We start from the raw sequence: 26894 nt of genomic DNA, 5'->3' as shown, positions 1-26894 counted from the left end.
TTTGAGTTTTGATCTCACATATAGAAAACATAAAAGTTCAAGAGAGCAGAATTTGTCAGAATTGATCCAGTGTGACAAGGTACTGCAGAATTTCTGAAGTCACGTAAAATAAAGGCTAATAAAAAAAAAATCCTATCAAGTTCAGTAATTCCTTCTCTCTGAAGGAAATGAAAATAAATAAATAAAAAAGAGTTAATTTTATTTTGTTTTGGTTTAGTTTTGTGCTTTGGCTTTGGGGTTTTGTTATTTGGGTGGGGTTTTTTTGCCAATTTGTTCAGGTTAAAAAGAGATTGGGTGAAATAGGTGAAATCTCCCTAAGAAACAACCTCATGTATTACAGCTTTCCAGTTGCAATCCACTTACCTTAACCTCCAGTGAAAGGTACAAATTAGTTCATTATAAAAAGGCTTTTTGATTTATTTAAATGGGGTTGGATTAGCTATGTGAATAAAGAGTAGTCCAATTTCTAGGACTGAAGCCTCTAGTCTCTGCTTCGCTGGGACAGCAATTGCTGACCTTCATGATCTGCCACAACAACACATCTGTTTCCCAGACTCTCTATGAAGAAGGAGGAAGCAATTCAATTGTGGAGATCAACAAAACAAATACAAACCAGGATACAAGCATTCCAACAAGCAGAGAGAGAGAGAGAGAGAGAAAGGGAGACTCAATAGCAACAGAGTCTCTCTACAAAAGCAGAGCAAAAGTGAAATAGCATAAGGTACTGTCCATTAAGGAGGAAATTGTACATTGAACAAATGCAATTGAACAAACCAGAAAACTTTTGGCTGTAACTGAGAGGGCAGTAATGAAGAGTAGACCTGGCTGGCTTCTTCTTGGCTGCTGGGCCATAGTATTACTCAAACAAAGCTTTGAAGTGACAGTTAGATGAGAGATTTGGTGTCAGGGATACAAGAAGACTGCATTTGTTATTTTCTTCTTTTTATAACTTTGTTTTCACCTTCGTACTCCAAGACAACCTTTTCCTTGTTGGAGTAAATATGGAGGGTGGCTACTAAAAGCTTATCTGCTCTGAGGATAAAATTTTACAAAAATGGGACATGCTGCTTCTCCAGTGGTCACCAGTCATGTGCCATGGCTTGTGAAAACAGAGCCTCTGGGAACATCTGGGAACAAAAACGATCAGAGGGCTGGAGCACCTCTCCTACGAAGAAACACTGAGAGAGTTGGGGTTGTTCAGCCTGGTTAAGAGAAGGCTCCAGGGAGACCTTATAGCATCCCTTCAACACTTTAAGAGGGCTTATAAGAAAGTTGGGGACAAACTTTTTAGTAGGTCCTCTAGTGGCATGACAAGGGGTAATGGTTTTAAACTAAAAGAAGGTAGATTTAGATTAGGTGTAAAGAAGAAAGTTTTTTACAATGAGGGATGAAACACTAGCACAGATTGCCCAGAGAGGTGGTAGATGCCCCATCCCTGGAAACATTCAAGGTCAGGCTGAAAGGGCTCCGAGCACCCTGATCTAGTTGAAGATGTTCCTGCTCGCTGCAGGGGAGTTGGACTAGATGACCTTTCAAGGTCCCTTCCAACTGAAACAATTTCTATGATTCTATGATAGATTCTATGATTTTGGAGACTACTGCTACTTCATGCCTACCTCCAGGGAAGCGCCCCACCTCAGGCAGAGACCAAAGTATCTAGGACAAGGAGCACCAGCAAGGAAACTCATACACCCCCACAGATTAGTTCAATAACAAACACTGTGCCAAACAGGAGGCAAAAGTGCAAAAATCCCCACTTCTGGTAATAAAATAAATTCTTATTTACTTTTGGGAAACAGACAGATGACTATTTCCAGATTAAAATAGGGAAACATGTTCCTTTAGTAAAGCAGGGGATTACTAAATATCAACAAAGCTGAAAACTCGGACCATTGACTGTAGACGTATTGACAGATGAGATTGTTAAACTGCTGTGTTCAAAGTAGGATACTGGGCAAGTTCTCTGGGATAGGGTGACTGTCCCAAAGATTTCACAGAGAAGACAAGAACATTTTTTTTTTCTCAATATTTCTGAAACATAATGTGCTGAAAATGTAACTATAAGTCTACCAATCTAATGCTTACACAGGCAAAATCTCAGGAAAGGAAAATAGGATTTGCTTAATCAAGAATTAAGGGTGAACAGCATAATTAATACCCAACAAAGTGGTTTAATGAAAGATAAAACTTTACAGATAAATAAGTTGCATTTTTGGTGGGGTTACCAGTGTCTGACAAAATGTGCTTTTGTTAAAATAGCAGAGTTATATATGGCCGTATGACTTTGTCACTTTAAAAACCCCACTATTCAAACTTCAAAGTGAAGGTAAGCAAATTAAAAATCTACTACAGAGATTTTTAAAGAAAATCCTAAATGGGAATAGTCTTTCAAAATAACATTTCTGGTAGAGTTTTCTTATCCAAATATAGTTCAGGGGAGTTCATGGACTGAGAGGGAGGTTAAGAGAAATTGGTGGTAAAGGCAGTGGCTGGCACTAACTGAATGAGAGATAAAGATAGCTTCTAGAGAGAGGTCCAGACAGTAGGAAAATCTGGGCTCCCTTTCTTTTAATTAAAGAGCTAGGTGCAAAGATCACACAGCTAGGAACTGGGAACGTGGGTTGTAAGTGAAATAAAAAATGAATTAATGTTGGCATGAAAAAAACCCCACCCTATTTTAATGAGAGCAGACTGGAGAGAGTTCAGATGAGATCCCTAGAATGGTTTGAAATTTGGAAAGTCTTAATGAAAGACTGACAAAGCTCAAGTGAATTTTCTCTCATCTTCAAGCTTGCATTTCTACCCAGCCCCAGTCACAGCGAATGCCCACCTCTCCCTCCCCCGCTAACAGTGTCAGCATCTGCCCATGACTCCTGGGACTGAGGTGACGCCTTTAAACAAGACAAGAGAAAGCGTTTATTCCAGATAACATGACACCCTTACAGGTTCCTCCTCCAGAAGCAAAGGAGGGAAGTGAGCACTGAAGCTGGCGTCCAGGGTCCTGCAGAGCTATCCAGAGCTGTCTGAGGGAGCCAGCAGAGAGCTGGAGGCGAGCCACCATGGTCAGAACCCAGGAGGACCAGGACTGGCTGTTGCTAGAAAGGAGGGTGAAGACAAAGGGTTGACTCCAATATTTAAACATAAAGAAATAATTTGGGATATTGATTTAAACTACTTAAAAAAATAAAGAGTATAGACTTACTGTCAACAAGCCACACAACTAAAAAAAAAAAAAAGAGGGTTGGAAGCAGTTAAAATTAGTTGGGGCACAAAAATTTTTATTTATGTCTGCAGGATGAAACAACAGCTCTTGGATTGTGAGCTGAAAGTGGAAAATGCAGGCTGAAGAAAGAAATGAGTGACAGCAGATGAAAATAGCTATGGACAGATTAGGATATCACTGCAGGACAGGTAAGGTTCACAGGCACCATCTGGAGATCATCGAGATCTAGTACAACCTCCCTGCTCAGAACAGGGCCACCTACAGCATGCTGCTCAGTGCCGTCCAGTTTGGGTTTGGATATCTCTGAGGATGGGGACTCAGCAGCCTCTCTGGGCAACCTGTGCCAATGTCCGAACACCTTCACGGCACAACAAAAGGGGATGTGTGTATTTACACAGCATTTTCTGTATTTTAACTTGTGCCTATTGCCTCTTGTTCTGTCAATGGGCATCAAAAAGAGCCTGGCTCCATCTCCTTTACTCTCCATCTTCCAATATTTAACCACATGGATAAGATCCCTCTGAGCCTTATATTGTCCAGGCTGAACACTCCCAGCTTTCTCAGTCTGTCCTTATACCAAAGATGATCCAGCACCCTCATCATCTTTTTGCTGGACTCACTGCAGCATGTCCATGTCTTTCCTGTACTGGGAAGTCCAGAGCTGGATCCAGCAATCCAGATATGTCTCACCAGTGCTGAGCAAGGGGAAGGATCACTTCCCTTGAGGTGGCAATGGCACCTCCTTGGCAATGCTCTTCCCTAATGTAGCCACATACCAGGATGGGAAAGGATAGGATAAATGAGGGGCATAGAGAGGAGTCAGGAAAACACACTCACCTCTCAGAAAGAAGACAGAAATGACTGCAAAAGAAAAAAAGATAAGCTGAAGCAGCAAATAACAATACTATTTTGTCCATTTGTTCTTTAATAAGATATAGCAGAGAAAGTCAGTTGATGAAGAAGTCCAGAGTGCTGAAGAAGAATCCATGGATTACTGGCACCTGATTCAATTCAGCTCGTGAAGCAGAGGGATTTAACAAGAAAGGGGGCATGGGCATGACTGAAGGGAAAGGAAGAGGAATGCTTAGCAGAGGGAGCAAAAGGGATTTCTGTCAGACTCCAGGAGTACTCCAGGAGCAGGACTAGAGAAAACAAATATCTGGAGTGTAAAGGAGTGAGTGTGCTATGTGAAGGAGCCCTTAGGGAACACTGTGACAGGGAGCAGAGTCATGGCATGGGCCACAGAAGGAACATAAAGCTCTTGGGCTAGATAAAGTCATATGCCTTCTCACTTCACATGAATTTCTTTTTTTTTTATGTAAAGCAGAAGAGCCATCACAGCCTGGGTCCTGAGAACTGCCCTAAAGAGCCCAGTGTTAAGATGTTCTCCAAGACAGGAGATGGGGATTTGGATTTCTTGAAGCAGAGGCATGAACATGGATGAGTATCATAAAATAAAAGCTATGGATTAGCTCCCTTTCTAGTAGTTAATAATATTCTGCCTCAGTGGGGGACATACAAAATAGAAGACATACATATACCAAATCCTATTGCATCTAAGGGTTTCTGTAATCTGGGATACTTTTAAGAATACAAGCTGAACGAGGACTGCAAATTGAACGAAACTGTCCAAATAACCACACTGAAAAAAAACAGTCCCAAGGGCAGAAAATTCTTTAATTTACCAGGCAAGTGGCTAAGAAAATTCAGTAACAGCTACCTGAAACTTGGCAAGTTTGAACTAGGAGTCAGGCAGATACTTTTAAAAGCAGGGATAAACCATGGGATCAACTTTTAGGTACACAACGGAGAAGGAATCTTTTACATCCTTAGATGAACATTGTGTTTCTTTGTAGGAAGGTAATTTCTGATTTAGGCAGACCATAAAATCTAAACATAGGAATCTTGCTGTCACGTTGTATTGGCATTCAGAACAGCTGATCATAATGGTTTAGTCAGTTTGCTAAAATGAATTTGTCTCAGCAATGAAAACCCAAGGGGTTTCCTCTTGCAACTTCCAGCCCCATGCCACTCCCTCTTGGAAGGTTTGTTTCTGAAATGGGACGAGATCATTAGTGCAGATTATACTGAGATAACAATTTTCAAAACAAAAAAAAATGAACCTCCATTTACCGTCACATAGTAATAAAATCTGGTTTTAGGCCACTGCATAATAGATTTTTTTTTCAGTGTTAAGTTATAACTAGAGGAACCTATTTGTATTTGAAATCCTTTACTCATAACTGGTAGATAGAAAACACACCCAGCTATCAATTCCTAACTCTCCACAGACATGAAGCCATTTTCCCAGTCCATCACCAGTTCATTTCATTATAACTCCATTTCAGGCCATGTCATGACATCCCTTTGCTTTCAAGCTTAAAAGTTTTGGCAGGATATGTGTGTGTGGAGAGGTGGGTAATTCTGAGATACTGGAAGCTTTCCAACAGCATAAGAACAGCATTTTTCCAGACATCCTGCTAACATCAATTTGTGGATGCATATAACTTCTTATCATCTCCATTGCAGGCCACGGCTCTCAAAGATGCTTCCTGGGCTACTGTTCATATAGATTTGTTTGTTCTGTTCAGAAAGATAGGAGGAAAAATTCAGATACTTTGCCATTAAAAAGGGCTGGAATAGCTAATGTCTGAAATAGTTTGTAGAGAGCATTTCAAATAAGAGATTGAAATACTTGATAAGGAGAAGCACTTTGAAGATTGTGATCGAATTTCATCTTTGAAGACAGCCAAAAGAAAGCAGACAAGCTTAATGGAAGGGGTTACTCAAGGTGACTTGCCATCACTGTTCCTGATCATGAAAGTAGTAGGTTAATAAGAAGTTCTTCTTTTTTTTTGGATATTGAAACACAGCAACATGATTACACTGAATTTTAACTTGTCAGTGACCATGGTGACTTCCCCTCCCACTCAGCCTTTCTCAGCAGGGTCTAGGGGTATCGTACATCAAGTATAGAAAGGCTGCAGGTTCACTGCTTCAAGAAGACCACCTACAAGTCTTCGTCTGAATAGAGTACAATACAAGGATTTAATTAAAGCAAAAACATTTCCTTTAAAAAATATATTAGCATGCATATACATATATTCCACTCTGCAGACATTTAGCCCCAGCCCTGCTATCTACTAAAGGAGGCTGGGTAAGGGAGTTCTTGAAGGGAGATGTGACTTTAATTTCCAGAGCAGCAGTCCGACAGCACAGCCAAGTACCACTTGCAATGCAGTGCCCTTGTGTAGGTGTGCAAAAGCCTTCCCCAGGAATCTTCCCAGTGCCAGACACTTAACAAAAGGCTAAACCGCAGAGCATTACCAAGATCTCCAGTATTTCCTATGAACATCAGCTAGACAGTAGTATGAGATATTTGAATAATTCCTTGAGGCAAAGAGAGCCAAGGGCAACTGCAGAAACTCCCAGAGGGGAAAGCAAACGCAGCAACATCCGTGGCTCAAAAGAAAACTTCAGGTGATCCATTACAAAGTTGCCATATTTCAAGGGTGATGGAAAAATATTGTGGCATGCCTGCACACTGAAAAAACCTGCTCAGCAAACCTTGAACTTCACCTAAGATGTACTTGTAAATGCTGCAGATACTTTTTCTTGTCTACGTGGTTTATGTAACACATAATGTAGACCCTTCTTTTCTGTTAGAAGTATCTTGGTCATACAACTGGCTATGGAAAGCATTAAAATGTTTTTGTCTGCAGAAAGAGGGGGATATAAATTAAATTCCATTAGACTAGAGGGACAAACAAAAGCAAGAATCTAAAGCTAACCTTGTAGTAGCTTCCCCCACTCATGTAACAGAAATTTCTAAGGTAAAACAGGCTAAGTGAGAAACTGGTATATATCACAAAAGATGCAGGAGAGATCAAATACATTTCAGTGTTATCTCAAGTTTTCTTTCTTTCCTGTGTTGTAGTTTTCTAAGAACGTATTTAAAAGATCATGTTTACAATACACATATTTCTTCTTGAGTGTCTGCTGTTAAATACAATAGCAAAATAATTCCACAAAATCCCCACCAAAACAAAACAAAACCAAACCCCCAAACAAACAACCCCAAATCAGCAACACTTCTCCTTCCCATCCCAAAAAACCCCACCTCTACCTGCTTCTTTAGTTCAAATCTCTGAGACATTTTTGGCTGGGTATAGAGCAGCAAGTAAACACTGATATTACTGCAGCTTCTACAGCCACTAATGTCTTCTTTTTCTGAGATCCCAAAGACTGGGATAATTACATTCTGCAAGAGGCAAAACAATTTATGAAAAAAAATGACACATTCTCTTATTAAAAATTAAATAGGACTTCCATAATCAGCTGCTTCAAATATGCGTGAATAATGACAGCTAGAAACCAGTCTCTGCAGATTGCTCATGAAGTGGGTGTGAAGCTGAAGTCAGAGTAAGAAAAAAAATCACAATGATAAAAGAGCGTTTTCTCAGAGCTTTTACAAGGTCATTTGGCCTAGGCCAGATAAAAGTGAATATTTCTCCAGTACCCTGTAACAAGAGGGAGAAAACAGAATTAAAAATTATCTTTTGCAGCAAAAACAAAAATCAAAGTCAACTTCTCTAGGATTATGTCCACTGAAAAATAGTCTCCCTTTTCTTCTGACAGGTTTTAGCTTGTAATTATGTAAACCCTTCATGAAGAGATTCCTATCTTTTTGTAAATTTCATTCACAAAATGTCCTAATTAGTTGTCCTATTAGATTAATAACTCTTTGAACAATATATTCATGTAGCAAGCTGAAATGTGTTTTCAAAACAACAGCAAAATAAGGCTTAGAAAAGTGCACCCATCCATAGGTCTTATACAGTTCAACTGTAAATATATTATTGGTATTGTAGAAATTGTGAAAAACAACAAAGGATCCAATACATTGAACTCCTTCAGCTGCTGACGGTTTACCAAACCTAAGAGTATCGTGGGCTGCAAAAGACGGCTATTTCCTCCTCTGTGGGGAACTGCCTTTATTTACTTGTTGTCATTTCTTTAGTGAATTTGAGTTAATTTTTAATAACAAATTTACTCCTCATTAAATTGAAAAGATGACTCATGGGAGGCCAACAATATTATTTAGATACCATCTTCGGAATACAACTCTGCTGCAAAAATACTAAAATAATTATTGGAGCAGAAAAATGAGGAAGAAAGTCATAGAAGAATACCTGCATTTGTGGGAGAAGGGTTGAAAGCAAGGGACTTACTGAAGTTTGGGGTTTTTTAATTCCTCTTTATAAAATCCTGCTTCTCAAAAAACATGAGTTGTGTCAAAGTCATCTCCTAAGGCAAGAATAATGCGTGTCAGTGCCTGAACCTGCTTCAGAAGTGTCCAAGTCTGGAAGCAAAGGCTCTGCACAAATCTTTATATTGGAAATCAGAGTTAGGGTTGGGAACCCCTTTCCCGTAGGTGCAGTGAGCCTTACAAAATGGTCATTTGAACATAGGGGGCCTGATGTCTCTGATTCAACAGTGGTGTTTTACTGACAGCCTCCACTGACAACAGTGTCCCTTTTTGCTCACGGGAAATAGCAGTAAGAACACAGCCCACAACAAAGTTATCCTCTTTCACTTAGGATCAGTGAAAGCTTGCAAAGTCACCTCCTGCATTTCCATCCATACTCCTCAGCTGCCCAGGTTTATCCACTCATAGTCCATGACACAGAGAATGTGGATGTATCAGAGTTTTAGCCTAAATATCAAGGCACCCCCAGCAGATGCCTTCCATGCCATCAGAACTTTCTCTGACTTGAAATACACGTTCTGCAGTTCTTCACAAAAGAATGTCTTTTAGAACAGGTATGTGCCATTGCATGGCCCCAAACACAGAGCTGGAAAGCATTTGTTTTAATATCCCCTCTCATTACTTGATAATTAAATGACATAAGCTGTTATAATGAAATGTCAAATACGAAGCTAAATTAACACCAGCATTGGTACTAAAAAGAATGAACAAATTCATTGTTCTTACCTTTCTCCTCCTTTATTCCAAGTCATTTGACTCCTGGATGAAAGAAAAAAAAATGCATTAGTACAGTACGATGTACAGTACAATCACATATTTATAAAAGAATTATGGTTATCCAGTTGTGTGGAACTTTCTTGATTACTTGGTGCCCTTTCCTGTCTTTTGAAACTTCACTTAAAATAACAAGTAAACCCTTCTGCAAGATTCCAGTTCTAGCAATAAATATTTCTTCAATCTGAACTCAATATGAATAGGAGGACGTATCAACTCAGGAGATAAACATATTTTGGTTTTGCTGGAAAAAATGTGTCTTCAGATGCTTCAATCCTTTCTTGAACTCACAATTTGAAAGAGTGAAAAGCTTCTTCCGTTCCTCCCCAGACTCCCGCTATTCTCTTTTAGGATGTGATTTTCAAAGGAAAGAATGATTGAGCTCAAAGTCAAGCCAGGCAGAACACATCTGCATATGCTGTTTGACTGCCTTGTCAGAGGTAAGTCATGAAACTCAGCTACAGCATGCCTGGACCTATTCATCTGAGGTCCCCATATCAATGCTGATACTTCTGCCGAGTAGTTTCTTTTCTGCCATTCTTCTGGCAGAAATAGACAAGCACCTTACAAAAAAACCCCACAAAACCCCACAAAAACAAAACCCAAACTCACCTCTTTTAGGAACAAAAATTAATAAACTTTCCAACTCAGATTGTGCATTGACTGACCAGGTTAAAGCTAAGTTAGGAAACCACATTCTTTGTTAAAACAAATGTAACCATTGTGGATTGCACTCTGCGATATTCTTATATAAATTTTCTATTCTCAATATTCCCATGTTAAAAAGAAAGATTTTTCTTTGTCCTGGGAAAGCAGCATTTTCAGTGCAACTTTATCCATCTAAAAGTAGCTACAAGAACTAAACCAAGAGCTAACCCACAAACCATGTTTATTTAAAATAGTTTTATCCATAAACCATGTTTCCTTAAAACAGATTTATCCAGCCTCCATTGAGTCTCTGTTCTGCATATGGGAAAGGAAGCGATTGGGGTTTCCTGTCCCACTGCACCTGGTATTCAGGGCACAGTTGCTTCCCACAATGAACATCTACAATTGTGCATCCACTGAAAGGGCAGAGTCAGCATCTGAGAGAGCATTTCTCATTCTCATGCACGACACCAGCTGTAATGGAGACACGAAACAGGTTGATGTAATATGTCATGTTGCCTTCTAGATTCTGGGTTTACTACAGCTTAAAGAGTTTCAGCAAGACAACTAGTACTCTGTTAAAGAAGAGCAGACATATAAATTTCATATGTTGACCATGTGACCTTTCGCCATTGATAGAATAGACAAAAGGGTCCTTGACAGTGCTCCATTTCCATGCAAAAACCCCCCAGGAGCTCTGTTACAGGCTTGCCATGCACTAGCACTTGGCCTCTGCAGATCCCTTCGTACTTGAACACAGGCAAATATCACAATGCTGTGAATATAAAAATATGCACCTGTTTTAAAGTTACTCTTTTGTAAAAAATAGGAGCGGTTTAATATTTAAATAAAACTGACCATTCATTGCATTACAGTGAACAGATACTGTCTTAGTCATAGGTCCCAGCTGACTAAGGATTAAATCTTATTGATTAAACTTTGACATCAAAACGACAACTTTCTTTACCCTCCTACCCTAAAAGGTTTATCCTTATGTTAGAGACAATAGCAGCACACAGGACATCAAAACTTTCTTGACAGCATACAACAAGACTCAATGCTCTCTCAAGGGTGCGGTAGCTCACAGACAGAAGTGGAAATTCATTAATTTGTCTTCCCATTAAAACAGAAAACCACACAAGCACCTAGCGAGTGCCCTGGCACTTATAACCAAAAAGGAAGAAAAGATTAATTTCACAAAGACCTTTCTTGAAATAACAGCTTACAAATATTCCTAATAAAAACACAAGATGTCAGATGGCAGACGAATTAATGAAAACCAGTTTCCTATTGATGAGGGGATAACTGGGCAATGCAACTGATCTCCTACCCACTGACTGAACGCACACAACGAATTTGCCTTCCCTCCCTTCTCTCCATGTCCCCTGTGATATCCATGTCCCCTTTTGTATCCCCTACCCCCAGGAAAACAGGGCAGAGCTGCAGCTGCTCTGGAGCTGTGCCCATGCTGATCGGCCATAGGGCTGCAGACAAACAACGCACAGAGTGCCCGGGTCCTTCCCACCGCCCATCAGAATGCGGCACTGTTTTGGGGTCTCTCCTCTGCCAGCCATTGCTTTTCAGGAAACACACAGAATCTTAAATATCTTTGAGGCTTACACTCCCTTTCAATTTTGGCTATGGTTGGCCAGCAGGTTGAAAACCTTATTACATGTAGACAGCCAGTGTGATCATAGAAACTTCATTTCCTTAAGAAACCAGGCTAATAGAAATAATAGTGAAAAATCCAGCAGGTATACTGACAGCACAGTGAGATGTTCAGGTTCTGTTAAGTGTGAAGCCATTGTGACTGTGAAGAGTTCAAACAGGGGGAAAAAATAAAAGCAGGAAAGAGAACAAATATTTCCTCTTCAGTGCCACTGCACAGATGGAGCAGGCTCAAAAATTATCTGCAGGTCTTAACTTTGGGAACCTTTTTAGTTTCTTTTAATCTTAGTATACCATCTGATGTGCTTCAGTAAGCTCCCTTGTAATGTAAACCACCATGCTGCAGACTACATGACTTGTAAGCCCCACCTGGAGTTCGATTCTTTTTGCTTAAAATCCCAAGGGAAGAGGGAATAATCTTGGTATAATCAAAGACACTGAGGTTGCAGCCTCCAGCCTGTCTTTTGAGAGATATTTTTCTTTCTTGCTCTTGTTAACAATACTCATTTTTAATTCCTTTCCATGATGGCGTATTCTTTCATAGTTTATTCTTTCCCCGTTTTGTTTAGTCTTCAAATCTCACATCGTAGCATAATGGAGAATCGATAATCTAGCATTACCCAACAGAAGGCAGGCTCCTTGGGAGCCATTAAGTAAACATCAGAGTAAGAAATTTATCACTTCTACATGCAGGGTTTTATTACATTTGTGTTGATGCATTCTTTGAATATATATAAATATATTAAAAAGCACAGATTGGCTGCGTACATCAGAGTTGTTTGTTGTTAAAACTGTGCCTAGGCTGAGTGCGCTTATTTAGTGGTACCAGCACCTGTCCTGTGGAAGAGGACATATGGCACCTGGCTAAAGGCAACACCCCACCCCTTCCACCTCCCCACCCCCCGCCTCTTCAGACAATGAGACAATGGCAAGGTTTTCAGTGGTGACAGCAGGCACTCTGAAGTTTAGATATTGGGGATCTTGGCTGCGTCACACATTTTCTTTTGAGTTTATTAGGAAACAGTTTACAAATTGGGGTAAAGGACACAAAGTGAAATAAAAACTGTATTTTCCACCCTTGCTGCCTTTGTTAACCATCTAGCAGGCTTTACCTTTTGCCCCTCTGTCCTACCTGAAGTCTCTAATTCCACTATCTGCAGACATGCCATCCTTCAGGAGATGATTCAGGTCTGCCATGCAGAGTGCCCTCTTGCTCACACTCTTCTATTATCCTGAACATCTGCAGTTTGGCTTCCTGGATTGCCTGGCATGTAATATAGGCGTTACCAGTAAAGCCTCTAACCAGCTGGTTCCCCAAGCAGCTGCCCACAGGCCTTACAGGAGGTTGAGTTGGCAGACCCTGCCTTCTCTCAGCAAGACCAAGAGAATCAGTCCAAGGTTCCCAAGCCTTCTGCCATGGCCCAGGGCTTGCCCAAAGCTTGTAGTGATGGAGACACTCTTTTTTCACTTCCAGTATATAGAAAAATCCAGCAGCAAGAATATCTGCTGCTTAATCATGCCTTGATTGATTGAACCCGAGGCTTCCAGGCATTCATCTGCCAACATACACACCCTCACCAGACAGTCAACTAATCAGTTCAAGCTTTTCTGGTTTATTAACTAAACATATTTTTCTACACTGACACATTCACTAAATTCTCTTAGACTCATCCTTTTGCTGCTCATTCTTTGTAAATCTTCCATTTCTCCACTAGAGTCCTCTCAGCAATGGAAAGTCAACCTAATGGAGATTTCCATGATGGGAATACTACACAATTTTACTTTTTTTACACTGAATAATGTAGTTCTAAATAACATTAATGCCTCATTAGGACAGCTCAAAAAAATTAGTGGATGTTTAAGAAGCTACAGTCAAAGTATCTTTTCTTCAGACAATCCTTACAAACCCTGTATTTTAAATTGGATGCAGTTGAGTCTTCTTTGCCATTATTTTATACAGGTAAAAAATAAACTGCTGTACCTTTCATGGGATTTTCCGCCTCCAATTTCAATATGGTATTAAAAAGTTTACAGCATTTCCAAACATCCTTCATTTATAGACTTAAAAAATCCCTTACGATTTCACTACCCTTGTTCTGAACTTAAGAAGTACCTTGGATGTAGTTCCTTGCAGTACGCACCTTGCATGCAAAGCCACTGAGTTTTGCTGCAAGAGCAGCTGTTCCTCCCTTCTCCCATTTGAATAGCTTATATTTAAGACAGGATTTCTTCTTAAAAACTATTGTAGACAGCCAGCCAGGACTGTGAGTTCTGCCAGGCAGGCTAAATGTACATAGACACATAACAGAATCTGGGGGAAAAGTAAACTTTTAAACAATCTCTTTGCTTTCATGTTCTGTATCCAAAAACTTACCCAGATGCTGTTACTGAGGTAGTTCAGATTCTCAGAATATCCAGGTTGGTGGAGTCTATCAGGTTGCATTTTGCTCTGGAGTCGGTCCAGGAAAGCATTATTTACCCTTAAAACACAACAAAAAATGAATAATGAGTGAAGGTAGCTGAGGAGTTCACAAACATTTGAAATTTAGCATACTTTGAGTGGCTTTCCCTATTGGCAGTTTAATACCCACCTTCCTCTGTTTTTCAAATCTGTGCTGCATAGCCATGGACAGGCATGACATAGGGTGGATTTAATTTTCAATTCACTATTATCCAGGGATCAGCCCGTTGTGATTAAAAGGCATAGCTCAGCTGCTGTGAGAAATGCACCAAAATTATCTGTAGAAAGACGACCTGCATACCACCACCCATCTTATCGGGGAGGTATTGCTATTTTGGCAATTCACCTTAGGTAGTCTTTCAGCTTTCAGTACACAAGGAGAGTTTCCAGAAGTACTAATTTCCTAACGTCAATGAATAAAACCACTTAAGCTTGTTACTAATAGAGACAATTTGTGTAGCTGACAACTTTCCCTACCATACAGCTCTGAAATCAACTCTAGCATTTCTTTGTACTGCTCTATCAATCTGGAAAGCATGCACAAATACAAATGTACTTTTCCTCAATCTCTTCTAAGTTTTTTCAAACCTCCTGAAAACTGTTTCTTTTTTCTCCCTATTAATGCTTAGGACTGACACACATGCTTAGACATGACTGTTGTTTTAATGTTTTACAATGCTATTTGTAAGAATGATGTAAAATGCAAGATGCTGGATTATTTCTATCTAGGGACATGAGATGGACTGAATCAAAAATCCTTCATTAACTTCTATGGGTAATTATCTCAATATCTTTGCTACAGAAAAATAAGAAATGAAAACAGTATGGAGCGTGGTTGCCTAAAGAACTATTTTTTTTATATATATTACCTTAATGATACAAAAAACCCCACAAATGGTGGTTTTATTTTTGAGCCTAAATGTTGCTTCTTTTTACCAGCACAAAACAAAGCTGACAATAAAGCTGTGCTTCAAGATAATGGAAAACCAGTTAAGTGACAGAAGTGCAAGATTAGATCTGCTGAGCACAGAGAGGGCACAGCAGTGGGGCACAGCCCTGGGGTGCGAAGCAATACAGCTGCAGAAGGCCTTGCTGCACTGCAGCTTCGATCTGTGTCAATATCGAATCCCACATTTATCTCTGCCTGTTAACTTCAGTGACAGCCAACCACAAAACGTGGCATTGACAAAGTAGCACATTCTAAAATAAAGCAAGATTGAGTAAATAAATAAAAGATAGATAGATAAAATGTTTCCCAGCTGAAGCTACTGTACTAGTAGTTACCCATGAAATTACTAATAGTTTCTACCCTATATCCTGTGCCGATAGGGTAAAGTGAAAAAGGTACTCTGGGTCACACTGCATTACAGTAAACAGTTGTAATGATGGGTGTTAGTGTCTCATTTGAAGGCAAAGTTAAACCAGAAACAAGGTCAGGGATCCTCATTGCAATCATCTTCTAAATCATGAATGCCTGCAATTTTGAGACCATTTCCAGATAGGAATTTAATTAAAGTGTGTTCTGCATTTTTGCATCATACCTCCTCTGTTCCTTTTGACGTGCTCTTGTCCTGGCTTCCTCCTCCTGCTTTTGTTTAAATTCCATTAATTCAGCCTGGGAATGATAAGAGAAAAAACAAAACAAAACAAATATCTAAACAACCAACAAACTTTTAATTAACAAACCTATGTTGCAAACCCAATTAATTCCACATGGTGTTACCTCCAGCTAGAGCCATGAGACAAGTTCATTCCCAGAACTTCTCTCAACAGCATTTGATTTATGTGACAGCATGATGTTAAAATCTGCGTTCATTTTTCTGTTCAGCATTGCACTGGATGAGTTTTGTTTGTGCCTTAAAAGGTGGGAAGTTACAGGATTCAGACATTCACAGTCCTAAATTTGAAAAAGTATGCCAGACAGGATTCTGCTTTCCCTTGCCCCCACCCATGGGTTTGAATTCCCCTGTGGGTCCAAGGAGGAATACAGATGAAGTCACTTTGCAGGAGCAGACATAGTCATCGCACCCACAGGGTATGAAGACATGCCCTTTGCCTCCTGCCTCCATGAAGCATGAGGAGAAGATAAGAACAAGGGTATGTGGCATGGCATGTCACCCCCAGCTCCCTGGGGCTCCCCCCAAGGGTGAGGGAAGGGCAAATGGTACCTGTTGGTACCAAATGGTAAAAGTCTGTGCAAGCTCTCAGTGTTGCAGTAGCCTACCATCCTTATGCTATTAAGCTTTATAAAGGAAATTCTTCTCAGAGGAGAGTTTGCTTATGCAATTTCAACCAGGACTGCAAAGGAAGCGCAGGCTGTACGACTCTGCTCTGCATGTCTGCTTGTTTGCCTGGCTCTTTCTTCCTGCAATGCACCCAAGAATTGGAGATGCAGATTTTTCTGCAAAGAAAATTTGGCTTGCAGGCCAAGGGGGAAGGGATGGGAACAGACCCATCTTTCATATTTTCCATAGCAACTAAGCAGCCGTAGGAATAGGAACTAAAATAAAATGATGCAGTTAGATAAAAGCTTCAATAACTGAATGGAACCACAGAAGTTGTTTTGGTTTTTTTTTTTTTAAAAAAATCAATTTAAGTGGAACATTAAATAAAAACTATGCAATAAATGTATGAAGAAAATCAATAACTGTGAATGTGTTGTGTATCAATATTTGTCTAGCCCTAAAAGAAGAAACAGGATTAAGAAATAAAAAAGCCAACCTTAATTTTCAGTGTTTTAAATAACTATTCAACCTGAAAATTAAAACGCAGTATCTGACTTTCCAATATGCTGAGTCCTCTCTTGGAGTAACGTCTGAAATATATTGTGTCTATATGATGCGGTGTTCAAAGCGTACTGAAAATTTCTAAATCAAGCAATACACACAAAAACCTGTTTTGAAAAAAAAAAAAAAAGGGAACTGACAATACCTACATGTTTTATAACTACACTGTGCTAGAAGGTACACACAAGACAGAATTCACAGTTATTTTATTAAATATTAGTTTGAAGAGAGAAACGCGCCAACATATATCTGAGGGACAATTATTGGAGCCTTTAAAATACATATTATATACAGTAAGTTTATAAGTAGTGCATTACTCTGTGCAATAGGTAGCAGCAACTGTGAAGGCAAGGAGCACTTGGAACTGTGCACCGAGCAAGAGCAGTCTTAGAAGCAGCCAACAGCTTCTCAGCAAGTTGTGGAAATTGGTAGAGCCTAAAGCTCTAAATGAGTTCCTTAAACCAAACTCATACAGTAGGGGCATGTTATTTCACATCTGTAGTTATTTTCTCTATGGAAGAATCAATGTAAAGAATACAGCAGCTACCAGACTTACACCCATCAGGACTGGCTTTCAAAAAATTTTCCTCTGTACAGTTCCTGGGATTAAGCACACACCTGATGGGGAAGTAATTAAAAGCCACTCTTTTCCCCCACCTTTTATTTCCAGCACCCTGGTTGCTAGAACACTATGAAATAAGGACAGTTATTGCCAATATTTAACAAAAGATATCCATGAGAGGGGCTCAGTCACTTGTCCAGCTCTAGTAGAATCTCACCGCTTGGAATTTCTTATGCTAAGATTCTGCTACTGGGGAAGCAGTTGAACATTAACTTGGATGGTAGTAACAGCAGAGGCATGGCAAAAGCCTCAGTATTTTTTCATATGTTTTTGAATTATTTGCTAATACGATTTTCAAATGCTGCCCTCCCCATACTTGCACAGTCAGACCTGGAGCCAAGTCAGATAACTTGGCACAGCACCATCACCTTGTGTAGACGAACTTTATGTGGATACGGTACCCAAATCTACGCCAGAGGGACTACAGTGGTTCAGACACATTTCAGGCAATGCATGCCACGCATGCTGAAGATGAAGTTCAAACCTGCAGTTGTAGCATGCTTGCTTTTTAGACAATTCAAAACTCTTCATTTAGGTGGTTAGCAAGGGAACAGAGCAGCATACAAGCTTAACAGCAAATCTGAGTGCTTCCGCAACCCCATTCGGGAGTCAGGGAACACAGGCCTCAGCTCTCTAGAAAGAGACTACTCAGAGTCCGAGTCCATCATGAATATCTCAGTAAGATTACTTCTGCCTGAAAGAGAGGAAACTGGTTTCCTTAGCCTATGAAATCGGGTGCCATGGTCAGAAAATGCTCTGCACAATTATTCAAATGGAGAGGTGAACAGGAGCCAGTCATCCAGATGCAAATAACCTTGAACCCAGAAGGTAAGTAAGTCCCTGCCCACATTTTACAGCTTGGCTCATCTCTCCCACAATATTTGAATACAGTGACTGAATCACTTTTGCGAAAGAGAAACTCTGTGCGTAGGTTACAAGTAATCAATGTATTTAATTGGTTTCACAGCATGCAAAAATGCTACAATATGCAAACTGTTGATGTATAATTACCTTCCTCCGTTGTGCTTGCTTCATCTCCTCTAATCTTCTTTTTTCATCCTCTCGAAGAGCTTGCTTATAAGTATGGCTTCTTACCTATTGTTCAGCAGAGAATATAAACATATTGGTGTGGGGAGAGGGGGGGGGCAAAGTCCCAAACCTTATTCCCAAATCATTATACAGGTAATTAACAAAACAGAAACAGATGAATAATTCCAGTTACTTATAAAACCAGATTGGCCTCAAGAACAGAATTTAAACAAGAAGTGGCCTAAAGCTTCTCAGTCTCAGTTTGGTTGAATGTCCACTGGCACGTCACAAGGCAGCCACAGCACGTGCTGTCCCATGTGCCGGTGTCACACATACATATGCTCAGGATACCCTGAGCAGTCAGAAAACACCATCAGGATGTATGGTAGTGTGATAGGGTACTCTGGGAAGAAATAAAAGTACTGAAAATATTAGTGAGATAACAAAGCAGAACGGAGGTCTGGTAACAGAGAGGAACCCAGGATTATTTGTGGAAAGGCATTTGTGGAGGTAGGGCTACAGAAGCTGAGAGATCAAACCTGCTGTACTATTTGTGGGGCAGCCAAGAGAACTAAAAATCTGAACTATGCATCATGAATAATGTATTCAACTCTGGTTTTGTTACAATAACTAGCCCTGGTCTTTCACAAGTAGTAGTTGTTTAAAAAAGACAACCTACCGCTAGGATCTTACAGGATCCTTAGAATCTTATACACAGGAACTTAGACTGTAAAGCCTTTGAGCAGGGACATAGTGTAGCACACTAAAAAATGAGCCAGTGTAATTTAATACAAGTGTGCAGCTTTGACTTTAGTGAGGAATTTGTTGCAGGTCTACACAATGTTCTCAAAACTTGATATATGCATGCAGAATGACACCATTAAAACAACAGGCACATAATTTGCTAAAAAGACTGAATAGAGAAAGCAATTATTAATAGCTCAATTTTGAGCTGGGAGGAGTTGTTACATATGTCCAGGGAGACTCATTCTGGGTCCAATATTATTCATTACTCTCTGTAATGGCTTGGAGAATTGTGTGAAGTGTATGTTAATCAAGTTGGAAGACAATAAAAATCTACACAGGATTGGTAACACTTTGAAAGACAGGATTAAAATTAATTATGAGCTTGATTAAATAAGCAGGCTGAAAAAGTCACCAATGACAGAGTCACTCCAAAGACGTTAAATTTGTTCATGCACCTCAAGTAACGTTTGACACTGATATTTGAACCAGGTGTGCTAAATTAATATCATTATCAAGGAAATTATGTGAGGAAAAAAAATTTGATCAACATTACATCATTCCACACCTCTCTTAGAACACAAATCTTAAACTTAAAAAATCACAGACACACACACACATATATATATGCCTCCCTTTTAGCATGCATGTCAAGCACCTAAGTTTATCACATTTCACTATTCAAATACATTGTTCCTAAATCTTTTAATTACTCCAGACAAAGGGCAGGTCCAAGATAACATCAAAATTAGAGTTCAATTTTTTCCCACTGGTTTAGCATTTTGGTACTACACCAAGTTTATTTAGATAACAACTCATTGGTTATGTGTTTCAGATTCCTCACACAGAGTACAGAGGTTGTGCATATGCCTATAGACCATACCTTACACAAGTTGGTTGGGAAGACATTTTGCTAACTGCATAGTGCATTATAAGGAAGTTATTAATTGATTCATAAAGCTATAAAAATGCTGCCATGCAAAAGTCACGTATAGTATCAGCTAGTATTAAAGAACAGTATGGCTAAACGATGTATTTTATCTGCTTGGATACCAGTGAAGCCAAAGATGAACATGGTATATAATTTGGCATAACTGATTAAGAAACCCCGCAAAAACTGGAACAAGAAAGGCACACATAGGTAGGTGAGGTAGAAGGCAAAGGCTAAAAGTAGGACATGTTCCCCTGACGAAATTCAGTGTTCCTTTAGGCATCTACCCACTTCTGTATAGATATGAAGACACCACACCAAAATCCACGTCAGCCCTGGGGACATGAGCTCACTTGTCTTCGCAGTTCAATGCCCACACCATACAAAAGGCTGCAGAGCTGGGTTATCCCTATCAAAAAACAAGCTTCCCACTGTTTGGAGTATCAGGTGCTTCAAGAGGGAGGTAGAAGTGGTTTCAAGACATCTTTTCTCCCTTCCCGTAGCCTTTCATCTCTCTTGTCTGCTCAGGACTACAAGACAAGTCTGAAAGCCACCCTCCTGCAATGCTGGGCAGAAGTTGGCTCCTTCAAGCTATATATCCGCCTACATACGCTAAGATTTCTTTAGGGTTTTCAGAGACACAAAATGACCTGAGGAATCAAAGGGGAAAGGAACTGATTTTCAGTATCACCTTCCCTTTTCATGTAATGAAAACCAGGAAGAGATACTAGAGGCAAGACAGAGCTGTTGTATATTCTGTTTGCAGCAATTGCTATAATGCCAGGTCCTTGCACATTTCCAAGGCTTCTGAGGAAATATGGTGGTAAATCTTTTCCTCCCTTTACTCAGCTGTTGGTGTTCAAGGTTGTATACAAGAGGGCTGCCCAGATTGAATACTTCCAAGTTTCTGCTGACTAAGGACTATTGCCTGTAACGACAATTTCTGTCCACTTGGCTGCCTGCTCTCTCACTTCCCCCAATTACAAACCTCCCTCCAGGAGAAATACTTCTGTCTCAGGGTTAGTATTCCTCACTGCAAGCTTTTACATCAGCAGGAAAGCTTAGTTTAGACACAAAGAGACTAATCGTATGCGAAAAAGCCTTTTTGAGGCCATTAAAATAACGAAACTTATGCAATACTTTATCTGTTTCATAATTACATTGATACTTACCAGGCTCATTTAAACTGGGACAAAGTCCCCAAGCAGTCTATGGAATCACTTTTAGGATGCAGTGAGAAATAAGCTTCTCTTCTGACTAGATTTCAATGTAGTAAAGCATCTGCTGACATGAACTAGTTGAGATTTCATAAAAGCTTGCCACCAGCGGATGGGTACAGAGCAAATTTAAGATTCTGCTCTGACCTTAGAATATAAATCTGGCTCTCATTTATCAGAGAGAGATCTGTGAATAATAAAGGCAGTCCCCAACTATGTAGGGTATTCTGCTGGTTTTTAAGAGACAATGTAGGCAATCTCACTCACTCACCCAGAAAGACTCCTTGATACTCACTCAGTTATGTCTAGGCAATTAAGCTCAATTAGAATATTCTGCTATTACACTATTGACAGCACCTGGAAAGCTGACAGAAAATATAGCACATGCCATGGTTTTGCTTACCCATGCTGTAGATTCTGGGCCACGATCAGCAATCTGACAGGAATCACTCTTTGGCAAACCCAAGTCCAATCTGTTCAATAATTCATTGGTTTTGCTATGAAGAAATCCAATCCAAATAGAATTGTTAGTGCTTCCATAAAAATAAATACAGCTTTTTATTCCACCCTTGGAATCTAGCCTAGACATTTTATCATGTGACTGCTGAAAACCATCACAGGTGGAACAAAAGGTTATAGAGACAGACAGAATGAAATGGGACAGAGGATACAGAACCTATATCATAGATAAGATATTTGCGGGGAGGAATTTTTAAGCAATTGCTGTCATTTGCATGTTTGGGGTCTACAGTGGCTATGCTTTCTTTCCTTACTGTAAAGCTCCTAAACCACCGAATTGCATACCACTGGATTTCATCAGGATGCAACTGCTTCACCGAATCGTTGGAAATCCTTCTACCAGATCTATAAATCTCAGATAAGTAATTTAAAATATTATTTTAAGGATTTTTCCTTCATGATTAATAAATGCAGCCTTACAACAGGTTACCTAATCAAGCAGAAAGATTTTGAAGCATTTTGTAGCATTGAAAAAAAAAAAAAAATGCCTGCCTTTAGTTGAAGCAGAATTGCACAACATTGTCACTTCTTATTCTGGAAAGGGCAATTTCATTTTTCCAATCACATCCGTTACAAACCAGATTTTCAAAGTAGCGTCATTTCGCTCACAGTTTCAACCAACCACACTTAAACAAAGTCACAAGCAACAACCATAAACAAATGTTAAGTATAGGAGATTCAGTGCTGTGTTCAGAAACCAGTTCCTAACTTGCAGTCCCAGGCATATCTATTCAAGCCTTTGCTCACTCAAAGGAATAGAGTTAGAAGAAAGAGGCAATTTTATTTCTGTATACAGCTTTGGAAAGCATGAAAGTACTGAAGCGATAGCAGAAAGAGTGCTTCAAGAGGCATTCAACACAAAAATTTACTCTGCTAAGAGGGCAACCAGCTAGCTCTGTGGGGGAGAAGATGCTGTTACCAAAGACAGCTACTTAACCTTGGAGAAAAAGCCTTGGCTGCCAAAGAATGATGATGACTAACTGCTGAAACAGACTAGCAAGTGTGTTTTTATCTTTCAGTCCATGATCTGAAATGGTGAATAGATGCATTTTTGGAACATGTCCTGCTGGTCAGTGGTTATATTGAGAAGTGGGGAAAAATAACAAGAACTCACAAGTTCTTCTCTGCTACTCTACACCATACAAAACCATGTTACCACTTTGGGTACAGAGTACTTGCTCAAGCTGTAGCAAGCCATGCTTTTTGAGTCTCGGCATTCTCAGTTCACTCCCTTTCCTCTATTACCCGGGTAGTTAACATGGACCTCAGCCAATGCACAATACAGAAAGAACCAAGTGAAACATAAGATTCCCTGCTCTACAAAGCACCTGTATATCAAGGTTAAATAAATTAGTAGTCTTCTTACCCAAGTGCTAAGCACACACAGTTTTTTCCATGAAAGATGAGTGGCTGAGTGGTGAGATTGCACAGAATAATTTGCGGAACTTGAAGTTTTAAATTGCAGATTTTGTGTTTCTCTACCCGTGCTAAAATTGCTAAAATAATTTATTTCTACACCAGAAAGACTAAGAACTCCTGCAGAAAGTCTAGAATATATTTGAGCAGGTTAAAGCTCTGCAAAGAAATATGGCAACTTGGGGGTATACCTGGATGTCCTAATTCCTTATGGATGGCAAAAAAATGACATGGAGTATGAGGAAGTTCTCATTATTTGCATAAAAATGGGGTGGAGGGTTAAGACACTGCATATCCCAGATCAGCACACTGACAGGTGAAAAGCTAACTCAGATTTGGTATTAGAAATGACAGTTACAAAAGTGGAAGCAAATAAAGTTTCTCAGCAAGACTGTGCACTACCTTTGAATACAGAAAAAACCTACTACACCAGATGAACTAATTAATACGTTAACAAAGTGTCTCTATCACAAGAAAGGGACTCAGATTTCTGAACCCAAGTAAAGACAAACTCAGTCAAGTCAGTCACATATGTTAATTCGTTGTGCATCATCTCTGTGGAAACCCAGCAATACATCTGGAGTTGCCAGACTGTCAAAGTATTGTCTGAATGGTATTTTTCATAATATTAAACCTATAGTCATAACAATGCAGAGCACAGCATAAGCCATGCTGCAGGGAAAGGGAGAGATGACAGTTCAATTAATGTTCCAGAGAGGAAAGCATTATCTCCAGCAGGAAATCAGCATATCAAAGTGTCCATAGGTGTTCCACATTCAGACAGTTGGAGCAACATCTCACTCGCTTGCTAGAACTTCAAGGGCTAATCAAAGATGCTAATAAAATGTGTTCCTCTAAAACTAATTAATATTAAGGAATGAAGAACATGAGCTGAAGAAATTAATTTCAATACAGCAGCATCCTGATACCCTTCAAAAATAGCTAGGCAAAAGGAGATCCAATATTTAAACGAACCAAGCAGATGGCGCCCTCCTAACAGGCTGCTAACCTGAGCTCGGACTACCCCGAAGCATCAGGAGGAAGGGAAGACAACCACTCAGAAACACTAGTTAAACTGGAGTGATCTTATGATGGTATTTTGCCTTTCTCAGTAGCCCTGTTTCCCATTACACCATTGGCAATGAGCCTTTCGCTCTGCTAATTAAAACAGGCTACTCCCATACCAGAACGTTTAGTAGGACCAGGCAATACTCTCAGCAGAGGAACTCAGCCATCTATACTGTGGTAACAGTTCCTGCAATAGTCTTGACCTGTTCCAAATAGCTTCTGGCTGCTGTCTGGGAAAGAGTATCAACCACAGGTGACTCCCAACAGGCACAGTGGATGTAACAGCCCCATTTTTGGAGGTGAAAAAGTTTGCTAGCAATGGAAGCAGGCGGTCTCAGGTCTGTTGGCCTCAGAAGGGAAAGTAAGTGACAGTGTTTAATTTATTAGCACAGACGCAACTGTGGGGGAGTGAAGCACAATACTGGATTTGGGGGCTGAAAAACTCTTTAATGCTGTCATGGGAAAATACTGACTCTGCTGCCAGGAACATTGAGTAACGTGCTAGGAAGGGACAGTGCATGACTGTGGAAATCAGTCCACATTGCAGATGCTTTCTGTGAGGGTCCTCAGAGATACGGCTTTACATTTCACAACTGTTCTTCAGAGTGAGTCCTTTCTTCAAAGCTGTTACATAAAAGCATATACTTGAAGCTCAACAAGGACACGTAAAATGCAGAAACATGAATTTGCTACGTGTTCCACTGACAATGGTGCAATTTAGGGATTTAGAGTTGGCACCCTGCACTCACGAGTTACTTCTAGATCAGGGAATCCACACACATTTCTTATTGTTTGGGATGCTGTATTGTGTGTGCTGCCCAAATTCCCACTGGGGTGAGGCAAGGGGGTAGATATAAAAGCTGGAGTGAGCCTAGGTTCCTATGACCGAGGTAGGAGTTCCGAAGCTCCAACAGGGTCACCAGCCTTGACAGCCAAGAAGCAGAAAGCTCCACAGTTGACTCAAGCATGTAACTGTGGAAGATACGAAGACCCACAACTGATCTTGTTGCAGGACCCGAGATCTAAAATCCTGTGCAGAGGTCTTTAATTTTGTGTGTCATTTGGTCTTAACTCCTGTGACATCTATAAAGCCAACAGAAGAGCCAGTACTGAAAAGGACTCATCCTTAGGGACGTGAATAAGGATATGGGCTCTGGCCACAGCATCTTCCTCCACCCAAGTCACACAGCACTGCTTGCTAAGCTTTTAATTTGAGATTGTATTCCTCAGACCAAAGATGTAAAGAAAATAAATTTTTGGCCTATATATAAAGTTCTTGGCTTTAAGTCTGTTTTACAGACTAATATTAAAAATGCATAAATTAAAAAGGTTTTTTGTAATGTTCATTACTTCTTCCCAATGAAACCAGTGGCAGGTAATTCTTTTGCTCTAATTGATGGATATTGAAATGCCAGGACACAGAAAAATATACTGGCTTTTATGCCAGTGCTTTTGAAAAAAAAGGCAGCACAATACTTTTGCATATATCATAAATCTATTTATTTCTCTTGACATTTTTTAAAAGATAATGGCCACTCTTATTACTACTGAAAACAAGACAGCTCCTGAACGCCTTGTTTTCCCAAGCTGCATCAGCAGCATCTCCAGCATTACAATTCTGCTCTAATGAATGTTCGCAAGTATGCTAAGAGCCATTAAAAAACAGTAATATAAAATAAAAATAAAGAATCCCAAGCCAAGTAAATCATTACAGCCATTTCAGAGAGGAGACAACATGAGTAGTCATTAAGACAACAGTAGCACCCAGTGCTGAATGACATGGACACATCAGCTTCCAAAGTCATTGCCAGCAAGCAATGCTAAAGTTATATTTCAACATTCCTTCCAATTAAGCTAAAAAACTAAAACCCATGCATAATGCATACATAATGTTATTTTCACACATCTGCCCAGAAGTTTCACAATGGTTTTTAAACAATAGCAGGATTCCCCCTCTCAAAAACAAAACCAAAAACTAAAACTGAATTTCCTTCAAGACGCATCTTTTTGCGGCACCAGCAAGCATATCTACACTGCTCCCCACTTCAGCTTACTTAATTGGTGAAGCATAACAACTTCCCTGGCTTTTGCAGAAATTAAGATCAGTTGATTAACACTACCAAAGCCCACCCATAAGAAAAGCTGCCCTTTGTTTCAGTAAGGTCCATGGTGGGTGTGTTCTTACTGATGCCCTTGTTCCTTCCTCAGTGAGGGCTCTGCTTTATGCATTGCCATATGCATCCTGGTCAGGCACTTGCTATGACACACAAGCCAGGCTGGCTGGTACTAGGGCCGCTGTTGCTCCTCTATCATGTGGCCTAACAAACATCAAATGTTAAAATAGAAGAAATTACAGAAGCTGTCACAAAGGTTGATGAGACTGCTGTCCATTTATGGAGGTTTCCCATAGATTCCACCTTGGGAGATGGAGAAAGAGACTCAAAGGGAGGTATAGTTGGGATTTTCACTAATGAAAATCAGTTGCTAAAGTGGGAATGAAGCTGGGAGGCCAGTAATAC

General features: G+C 39.9%; 1 protein-coding gene across 4 annotated transcripts in view; it reads right to left on the bottom strand.

Moving 5' to 3' along the window:
* Positions 1-7598: 7598 nt before the first annotated feature.
* EPSTI1 (epithelial stromal interaction 1) overlaps positions 7599-26894 on the bottom strand; it is a 48130-nt gene continuing 28834 nt past the window's right edge. For 2 of the 4 annotated variants that reach the window (XR_005102746.1, XR_005102745.1), the window contains 7 exons: positions 21776-21869; positions 18463-18546; positions 15585-15658; positions 13957-14062; positions 10276-10388; positions 9219-9251; positions 7599-7743 (listed from right to left, as the gene is read on the bottom strand). Coding sequence is in view for 2 of the 4 variants with exons in the window: in XM_037377962.1 (XP_037233859.1) it covers positions 9231-9251; positions 13957-14062; positions 15585-15658; positions 18463-18546; positions 21776-21869 (379 nt within the window). In the remaining 2 variants the exon portion in view is untranslated. Of the gene's footprint in view, positions 7744-7914; positions 8531-9218; positions 9252-10275; positions 10389-13956; positions 14063-15584; positions 15659-18462; positions 18547-21775; positions 21870-26894 lie in introns of those variants that run through there. The other 2 variants (XM_037377962.1, XM_037377964.1) reach the window with 2 other exon arrangements.

Source organism: Falco rusticolus, chromosome 2 (assembly GCF_015220075.1).
Source record: "Falco rusticolus isolate bFalRus1 chromosome 2, bFalRus1.pri, whole genome shotgun sequence".
Taxonomy (NCBI): domain Eukaryota; kingdom Metazoa; phylum Chordata; class Aves; order Falconiformes; family Falconidae; genus Falco; species Falco rusticolus.
Note: the sequence above shows the minus strand (reverse complement) of the source record. Positions and strands in the feature narration are given on the sequence as shown.